The following is a 10,427-nucleotide window of genomic DNA, read 5'->3' on the forward strand; positions in this document are numbered from 1 at the left end:
CTCTTCTCCTTCATCCTCTCATGTTGTACCCCTCTCAGCCCTCTCCCCCTTCAATTCAATTTTGCAAGCTCCCTTTTAACAGGTTATTCAATCAGCTGTTGTAGGTATTAGTAAAAGTCCTGGTAATCTGGTCTGGGATTTGCTGTATTTCCTCTCTCTCTTACCTCACCCACTATTAGGTGACACTGCAGACGTTCAACAGCTGCTGTGTGCTTGGATTATTAGACCCAGATCAAATCTGGAGCTGTTTTTCCCTAGTGCAATACCCGTGTAACACTGGTGTGCATATGTTTATGCTGTGCAAAAGCAGCCACACCAAAACCAGACTGACAAGTTGCATTGGAATGGCCTTAATTTGAAATATAATGTCATAATATAATGTAAGCATTATAGGATCAGTGTTTTGAACTCATTTTCAGGTACAAGTCCACATCCAAGAAATCAGACCAAACTCACCATCCAACTGAAAGCCCTGAAAAGTTTTGGAAGAAAACTTTAAGTCACCATGCAGGGCTCTAGACTAACTTTTTGCCATGGGCGTACCGGTACGCCTAACTTTAAAAAGTTAGGCGCACCGGCACAAAAATTAGGCGCACACAAATTTTATAATAATTTATATATTATAATGTGTTTTTCTGGATACACTGTGCTTTTTCAGCATTCAAAGATTGATGACACCGTGTCAGAGCACTGGCTATGAATTTCAGAAGGATCAGGCCTTAACTTAACAGAAAAGTTAGCAATAGTTCTTTTCCTATTACAGCTACATCCACTTCTGTCGTGCCTAGGCTGCTCACTAGGGCTGGGTATCATCACTGATTTCTATAATCCATTCGATTCCGGTTTTCAAAGTCCCGATTCGATTCAACTTAGCCTCAGACAGTCAGAAATATTATAATTCTGATCATTTATCAGTACTGACTTCATCAGAATTGTGAACATCACAGCAGATGCCTTTGTGTGAAAGTAACTGAGAATAAAACACAGAAAAACATGAAGGAGATTTTCCTGGTCTGGCTTTTTATAGCAGATAACCTTAAAAATATTCTACAATGTTCTGCATATAAAGTTTAAATTTCTTCAGTATTGAACAACAGAAAAAATAGGCTTTCTTGTCCGAGGTCATTTAAGTGAAAAAAAGAAAAGAAAAAGACAGCAGCCACAGCGCTGTAAACAACGGTAGACTGGTGGGTAATAAGCGAATGAATAATACAGAAAACAGAGATTGGAGACGGGAAACTGTTCTTGAAGTACAGAGAGAGAGAGAGAGAGCTAGCTGTGCATGAAGTGTGATTTTAATAGTCGTGGAAGCAAAACAGCAAAATTCATGACGACATTGATCAAATGTGAAGCGCAGTTTGCTGCTTCTTTTGCTGCTGGCTCTGTTGGTTGGAGAGACAAAACCTGCAGCTCAGAATCAGCGCAAAAAGACGTAAACACAGCGCGGACCGGACGCATCAGAATCGCTAAGCTCCGACAGCGTGTCCGTCTACGGGCCGTCGGGTGAGAAAGCCGAGAAAGACAAAGTTGATTCTGATGCGTCGGGTCTGTGTTTACGTCTTTGTGTGGAGTCCGTGTACCTGCTCTCATTTGCTGTTTGGTTGTTGTTGAAATGGTTTTGTGAGCTTTAATCTGAGAATCTGGCGTTTCTGGCAAAACACAGTTATATTTAAAAGTCGATTCAGGATTTAATGAATTGATATCGCTTTATTCAAGCTACTCACCTCCCACTTCCACCTGCACTTTCAACTGGACCACGGCCAATCAGAGAGGTCCCGCCCCTGACTATCTCTGATTGGTTTAGTCCACGATAGGGGCAAAATGTGTGTCTGTTGTTGACCACAGGGAAGGTTGCAGATTTTTTTTTTTCTACCCAAACAGTTGGTCGCACAGGTGCAACCAAATTTTTTTTTTTTAGTTGCACCACTGAAAATTTTGGTCGCATTTGCGACCAAATTGGTCGCACTCTAGAGCCCTGCCATGAGATGATCATATGTGACCACATAGAAGAATTCTGTTATTTTACAGCCTGGTTTTTGTTCTTCTTCTAGGAAACTTTATTAAATCTTTTGTCACCTACTTCTTTGCTTCACCCACTGATCGACCATTTAATTAAAAGTCCCACAAGAAGTAAGGTTAACCCTATAATGCCCTTTGTATCATATTTGATACATGAGTTTCTGAGCCCTCTATCTCATCAACATGATCGATACTTGCTATAATTTCAAAATTTAATGGCCAAAACTCTCTTTTTTTTGGTCTAAAATGAACATTGTTGTTAGCAAAAAGTTGCCAAAAATGCCCAATTGATCAAATGTGATACAAAAATATATAATAAATATATAATAAAAATATATCATACACAACATAATATAGCAAAAAGGGTTTTGCGGAATTTGTTATAAGGGTTAATAAACATCTCAGTTCCAAAAAAAATCAGAATTTTCTGGCTTTTTTTTTTTTTTTGATGGGTTGGGTCTTACAGGGTTAAGATGATCAGATTTTGTTTTGATGTTCTGTCTTTGATACACAGTTAGGGGAGTCATTTTTTGATCAGCTCCTGAATTTGTTAAGTTTTACTCACAAAGGAATGAAAAACAGTCTCTAATTTTACTGTAGTTTTTAATGGAGAGAGACAGAATACCAATGAGATGCAAATGATATGCTGATGTGGACACACAAGATTGTAGACCTTCATACAAGTCTCCTGCACACACTACAAGACCATCAGCAAGAAGCTTGGTTAGAAAGTGACAACTGTTCGTGCAATTATTTGAAAATGAAGAAATACAAAAATGACCATCAGTCACTCTTGGTCTGAAGCTCCATGTAAGATTTAGCCACGTGGGGTCAGGATGGTCATAAGAAAGGTAGTTGATCAGCCAGAAAATACACAGGAGGAACTTGTTGATGATCTGAAGGCAGATGGGATCACAGTCACAAAAAACACCACTGGCAACACACTACACCATTATTGGATTGTAATTTTGCAGCGCCTGCAAGGTCCTCCTGTTCAAGAAAGCACATGTACAGGACTGTCTTAAGTTTTCTAGTGAACATGTAAGTGATTCAGATAAAGTGCTACGTTGCAGATGAAAGTACAATCAAGCCCTTTGGCACTGATGCAGCCTGCTATGTTTGGAGGAAGAGAAATGCTGAGGAGGACTTAAAGAACACCACCCCCTGCCCTACAGCACAAGTACCCCCACAGTCAAGCATGGAGGTGGAAACATTATGCTTTGGGTGTGTTTTTCCTGCTAACGGTACAGGATGACTTCACCGCATTGAGGGGCCAAGGGACAGGGCAGTGTCCATAAAATGTTCCCTCAGCTGGAACACTGATGACGGGTCGTGGATCGATCTTCTAGTATGATGAAGACCCAAATATTTATTTTACTAAATGATATGAAACTCAGTTTATACCTTTTATGTAAGTTTTTTTCTGGATTTTTGGTTGATATTCTGTCTCCCTCCCCCATTAAAATGAAATTACCATAAAAATTAGACACTGCTCATTTCTTTGTATGAGAGCAAGTGTAAAAATTCAGCAGGGGATAAAATAATTAGCTCCCCCACTGTACTGCTAGAATGGTGGCTCATTTTAATCATTGCCAAAGTTTCAAATAATGACATTAGCATATTTTTAAGTAAAAAAGAGAGCATATCTAGTCATCTCAAGTACACAGCTATTTTAGGAAAAGGTCCCATAAACCTACACTATAGTGCCAAACATATTTGCTTGTCTGCTTTCACATGCATATCAGCTTGAGGGAGATGCTATGCTTAATGCATAGGGTTTAATATGATGTCACCCTATGATGTATGATGTCATGTTTATGGACATTTTTGACCATTCTTCCAGAAGCACATTTCTAAAGTCAAACATGGATGTTGGACGAGAAGGCCTGGTTTGCAGACTCTGCTCTAATTCATCCTAAAGGTGTTCTATGAGGTTGAGGTCAAGACTCAACCTGCAGGCCAGTCAACTTCTTCATACCAAACCTGCTCATGTTTTTATGACCCTTACTTTATTTATGAACTGATTTGCACTCATGTTGGAACAGAAAGGAGCCACTTACAAAGTTGGGAGCATGAAATGTCACACTAAGAGTTCCTTTCACTGAAACTAAGAGCACAACTCCAGAAAAACAACCCCTTGCCATAATCTCCCTGTGCTTCAAGCTTTACACTCGGCACAATCAGTCAGACAAGTACTGTTCTTCTGGCAACCGCCAAACCCAGACTCATTCATGGGCCATGCAGACAGAGAAGCGTGATTCGTCACTCGAGAGAACACGCCTCCACTGGTCCAGTGGCCGCATGCTTTACACGCAGTGGTGCTTGGTGATGTAAGGCTTGGATGTGGCCACTGAAACCCATTCTATCAAGCTCTCTATGCACTGTTGTTGAGCTAATGTGAAAGCAGCATGAAGTTTGCAGGTCTGTAGCATCTGCTCTGCAATTTTACGTGGCCTATGACTTTGTGGCTGAGCTGCTGTTGTTCCCAATCTCTTTCACTGCGTTACACCACTAACAGCTGGCTATGGAATAGTGAGGAAATTTCATGACTGGACTTGTTACACAGGTCACATCCTGTCATGGTACTATGCTGGAATTCACAGAACTCCTGAAAACAACCCATTCTTTCCCAAATGTTTCTGATTTTATATACCTGTGGCCATAGAAATGATCAAAACACCTGAATTCAATTATTTGGATGGCTGAGTGAATACTTTTGGCAATACAGTGTACTACTCAGAGCATCAGTTTGTGAGTGGAACCCAGTCGGAACGTAAAGAGGTGACCTTTAGATATGGCCTGTCTTTGTCTGCACCTCGTTAAACCAGCACGTTACAGGCGAAGAGGAGAGAAGCAGTTTACAATAAAACAAAAGAGAACTATTTTGAACTGTGAACCAAACAGAGCCATTGTAATAGAGTCTGAGATTTAAGAAATACCTGGGGATATTACCTAAAGATGGAACACACATCGTGCATTAAACATAAACTAAGGATAAGTGAAAAAAATGGAATGCACATTTATGTAATTATGCAATTATTGGTCTAAAAAAAAGCTATAAATCTTTTATTGTTCAGAAATATTCCAATTAGAGTTCATTGTAACGTGCATTTAATAGAAGAATCAGAACTACTCAGGAGAGCCTCAGTCACTCTGGCACACTTAATATAAAATTACATAATTGAAAGGTTCAGCTTATCTGAATTTGCTTTACTTTTTGTGCTGTTTTCCATCCATTGTGAGTAGACAATTGAGTTTTTATCAGCACTTCATCTGAGTATTATTGTGCTCTTGACATCATTTTGTCTAAACTAATACTCTAAAATGTCCTCACAAAACCCAAACATAATTGTTCTACAGCTGTGACCTCTTCCCGCTGCCGTCATTTTAAGTTCCTGCGGTGTATTTCTAAAAACAGTTATTGTGAGTGCCAATAATACACTTAAAAGACCTTTCCAGCACGTGGCTGCTTGTGAGCTCTCAGATTTTAGCTCTGTGCAGAGCAGGAGTAAAAGCTAAAGCACAGTTGAGGGAGAGCAGTGGTTGTGCCATTTGAGTTAACAAAGAAAGCCATTTGTTGTAGAATGATCTGTATCTGTCAGCTTTCCTTATCACTGTGGCTTGTTTGGCCAGGGACAGATGGGCGCTTTTAGCTGATATCCTGAGCCTTGTCAACAACATGCTTAGTCACCTCTCCTTATTCACGAGAGTCACACTGAGATAGAAAGCATTTCCCTGCTGCCAAGAGATTTGAGCTTATACAGCCCAAGCCACATTTAACCCCATCTTGGCTCAACTGTCTCTGTGTCCTTGTGGACTCACCTGTGAATGCTGATTTTACAAATGCACAATAATCAGGGCCTTGTGGTAGAATTAAGATTCCTTAGTTTTGTGGTGCTGTAAGAGGCAGATAAAATTACAAATAAGAAATGCGCATTTCTTGATAAAAAACAACATTTGTAAATGATAGAGACTGCAAGTTTCTTATTGTACTAATTTATTTTAGCTGTATCACAGTGCAACTTCATTGTCATGAAGTTGCATCTGTTCGTATATGATGACTTCATACTTCATAGTATTTTTGTAGAATTTGGGAAAAGCAACATAACCCTAACCCCAGGTTGGCTTACTTTTCTTCCGAGTCTTTTAACAGTAACACACAACCTCCATAGGTGGTTGGAGGCTGCTCACGCAGAAGTAAACTACGGTGGCCCTGAGAGTTCAAACGCACTGCAACTTTAGAAAAATCAGCAAGTAGAAGAATGGCAAAAACTCACAAAATACAGTGGAAGTGTTTTTGGGGAGTGAGTAACAACAGAACAGCTTTTGGAAGTGACAGAAAGGGAAACATGCGAATGATATCACTGAGACACGTTTAAAAGAAGCCAACGATGTGTCTGTGTGAGGGGGGAAAATATGCAGGTAATGTGTGTTTTAAATGCATTATTCTTATAACACTGCAGAGCCATGCTTTCTAGTAGCCATTCTGTCACATTATTGTTGCCTCAAAGAAGCTTCAACTTTGTTTTTTTCTATTTCCATTGTGTTTTCTATGCTTTTGAAACATTTCTTCTTTGTGTTTTCTTAAGTTGCAGTGCTTTTGAACTCTGTGGGCCACCCTGGTAAGCCACATCAGGACACGTGACAGGAAATAATTTGATTTCTAGTCTCAATGTTCATGAATGAGAAATATAATGTTGTTTTTAAACGCATAAAATAGCGCAGTCTAAAACCCACCACAATTCCCCTTCCTCTTTTATTTCTCTGTTACTGCCATAGCTTTCAGGCACAGTTTCAGAAGCACATTACATGGGGGAGAGTCCAATCCTCCCATCTCACACAGCCGGTCACGATTTTCTGTGAAAGGACTTCCAAACACTTAGAAAGCTAATAGAGATTTCAAAACTGCAGTGAGTGAGCTCTCAAGTACTACCTCGTGGTGATACACATCACACGGCAGCTGGGCTGTTTTCACAATCCAGTGTCCGTAAATTTCAAACTGCTGCCTCTAAATGCCATCTACAGCTGACATTATGTAGATCCTTAGTTATAAAATGCTTCCCAAATGTCTCTGTTTCCAACCAGAGGCCCAGTCCAGCGCCATGATGTTTGACTGCCTCTACTTGGAGCTCTCTGCCTCCTTAGAACACGGCACCAATGAGCTGCTGGAGGCGGCAGTGCGGACCGCGAGGGGAGACTGCGTGGGCCCCGGATGGACGGACGGTGACCCCGGTGCTGGCCGCAGGGAGAGCCTGACGAGCCGGGCCAAGCGCTTCCTGGCTGGTCTCGTGCCCCGATCGTACGGCCGAGACAGGGACCGGGATCGAGGCCGCTACAGGGAGATGAGCCGCCACAGGGGCAGCAAAATCCTTCGGCAGAAGTCCCGCTCCTGTCATGACCTCAGTGCACTGTGACACACACCCACACACATAAATGCAGGCAAATAGACACACTCAACATGAACACAGACATACACCAAATTGAAAGACATGGAGGTGGGTGGGGGGCTAAAAGACTGAGGAGTAAAAGGAGATCGAGTTGGAGGGACAACATGAAAAGGACTGGAGCAGGCTCACGGGAATGGGAAAATTAGAGAGGTGTAAGGAGAGAAATTTAGCCGCCGAAGAGGAAGGTCAGGGGAGGAGAAAGTGGGAGAAAACAATGAACAGATAGCCCGAAACTCATTTTGGGAGAACAAAAAATCAACGATAAGGAGGTGAGCTCCATTTGTTGCTCTGGCTTGGGTGAGTCAGGGAGCACTCGCTACCTGATGAGAGCCGGCGAGGGAAGATTAGCATGAGAGTTGGATCAAACTGGCGATTTGACGCTTAATGTCACGAAATGAGAAACAGACTGGGGTCACAAATAAACACACACCCAAGTAGCACGCACTGATAACGTAGAGACTGATAGCAATCTAATGTATACCTGTTATAGACCCTGTTTTATAGCATGCAGAGTAGACGATTTAAGACATGATCCTGTAGGTTTTACAGTTACACGATTCTGTACCTCAGTGGCCAATAGCTAATGCACAATCTAGCTAGTGTCTCTAGCAACGCCATCTCAAAGGCAAGACTATTTATAAAAGTGCTCCATCTCCACGCATCTTTGGCCACTTTCCACACTGCATCCACTGTTCTGTCCCCATATTGATTTAAAGTAGTGTTTGATGATACTGCCTGTGGCACATGTTCATTTGAGACTTTTATACACGGTTTAAAACGTCAGCACCCAAGCCATAACTTTGCTGAACGCACCACGAGTGATCAGCACAAAGAACCCTTTACTGGAGGATGTGAAGCAAAGGAGAAAAGGTCAAGACGGCTGTAAGGACTAAGCCGTTGGCAGGGATAACCAGACTGAACTCTTCTTCAATCGAAGCTGAGTCACAGAACACTGAGATACTCTCGAAGCGCAGGGGGACAAAACAAGAAAACCTAATCTACCTGTGGCTGTTTGATGTATTCCTTCTCTTCCCTTTTTTACCCACCGGCATCATTATTATGATGAATGATGATGATTCTTATAATCATTATTATTATTGTTATTATTATTATTATGTGTGTTTCGACTGAATTCTGTGGGGGCTGGCCACACAGGTGACCCAGAAAAGAACGTTCTGGAAACGTTGTTCTGATATCTCATCAAGCGTGGGGGCGTCACTGACACTTCCTCACTTGTTTGTCATCGTCTACTGAGCACTCTCGTCTTTACCACTGAGAATAAATAAAGATTTCTTTGACATCCAGTCCGAGTGTCTCGTCAGTTTTTTAAGACGCCACTAGAAAACGAGCGCCTCATTACAGCTGTCAGTCACACTGAGGGATGGTGTAATAAACCATCAGATGACTCGCAGGTATTCTGGACAGACTGGGAGATGGATTCTCAGGACACTGGCTCCATTTAGGGCTAGCAGCAAAAAAGATGCTGCCTCATCATTGTGCGCCTGTAACAAAATCTTAGGTTAAAAATAGATCGGAGGAAGGAATATGAACCAAGGCTTAGCAATATGAACTGCCTGAACTCCACCATATATACAGAACACTTGTAATTTGTGTGAAGTGATAAATTACCTGCTTAATGATGAGAGTGCAAAAAACAAATCCTTCTATAGCACTCACTCCTAGCCTTTTCAGTCTTACAAACCTGTGCAGTATCTTGCAGATCAACTGAAGTACCCCTTTGTTCCCACAGCCCTCTGCTCTGAATATGCTCATTTAAAGTGATGTTATATTGATTTTATTAATATGAAAGTGAATATCGTTACAATTTTTGTAGTTTTGTAGTTGAGTTAGTAGATAAACAAAAGCACACCATTTGCCTTTAGTTTAACCATTGTTTTTAGCACTATATAGGCTATCTGTAGCTTTGAGCTAATTACTTTAAGTCTTGCTAAATGTAACTCATGCAAACTGTGGATAAAACATCAGCGCTTAAGGTCAAAGACCTCAATCAAGTCAGCTGAAGCCAGATGTGTGACTCAATAAATACATTAGCTTACTGCTAATACAAAGGAGTTAAGTTTTGTTGTTTTGTGGAACTTTTCTTCAAGTGTGCAGATATTTGGACATTTTAACCATTTTAGCCATTATTCCAAGCTACATATCTATTCCTTATTTTTAACTGTGTCTCTGTAACTAAGGATTTTAAACAGGTTTGGCTAATACAGCTATGTCCATAACTAATAGCTAGCTATTTCAACACTTTTTAACAGTTACTTTTGCCTAACAATGTTAATCCTAGCCATTACCTTATTGTTTTATTAGGATATCCTTTTACTATCTATCTATCTATCTATCTATCTATCTATCTATATATATATATATATATATATATAATAATATATATATATATATATATATATATATATATATACATATATACACATATTATGGCCAGTTTCCAAGGCCTCAGGTGTAGACAGCCCTGTACTTCTTAGCACTTTTATCGCACCTTTTCTGCAACTCTGATAGTTGCAAATGATAGTTTCATTTAACTTACCTCTACATGCTTGCGCAGGTTTGATGTGGAATTTTTAAAAGCTGCTAACTCGGTCTCTCTGGGCAAACACAGCTTACACTGCATAATAAAGCTGTTGCCTTTCTTGCACTTGAAGCCGAAATGGTCCCTTAAATACGGCCAGGGGTTCACATCGGTTTCTTCGAGTTCAGGGTCAGCAGAATTCGACGGGGTTTCTTTTTTCGCTGGATCCGTACCACCGATGTCAGACTCCATCTTTATCGTGACCCAACGCCAATTTGTTCTACTACCCATCATTCCCTGCAGTATTTCCGAAGCGCAATGTTGGGTTTTTTTTGTTTGTTCTTTTAATTTACTCAGTAACGGGTGTGATTGAAAATGTAGCGAAGTACAATACTTTTTAAAAAATATACTTAAGTAAAAGT

At 40.7% G+C, this 10,427-nt stretch overlaps 1 protein-coding gene across 2 annotated transcripts in view; it reads left to right on the plus strand.

The window, feature by feature from the left end:
- Nucleotides 1–9,818, plus strand: part of rem2 (RAS (RAD and GEM)-like GTP binding 2) — a 34,469-nt gene extending 24,651 nt beyond the window's left edge. Inside the window, exon 5 of one of the 2 annotated variants that reach the window (XM_042225465.1) lies at nucleotides 7,105–9,818. In XM_042225465.1, the coding sequence (XP_042081399.1) occupies nucleotides 7,105–7,433 (329 nt within the window). In that variant the 3' untranslated portion in view covers nucleotides 7,434–9,818. The remainder of the gene's footprint in view (nucleotides 1–7,104) is intronic. The other variant, XM_005933641.2, reaches the window with a different exon arrangement.
- The last annotated feature ends 609 nt before the right edge of the window (nucleotides 9,819–10,427 follow it).

This window comes from Haplochromis burtoni, unplaced genomic scaffold (genome assembly GCF_018398535.1).
Source record: "Haplochromis burtoni strain Fernald_Lab_line unplaced genomic scaffold, NCSU_Asbu1 Contig_172, whole genome shotgun sequence".
Lineage (NCBI taxonomy): Eukaryota > Metazoa > Chordata > Actinopteri > Cichliformes > Cichlidae > Haplochromis > Haplochromis burtoni.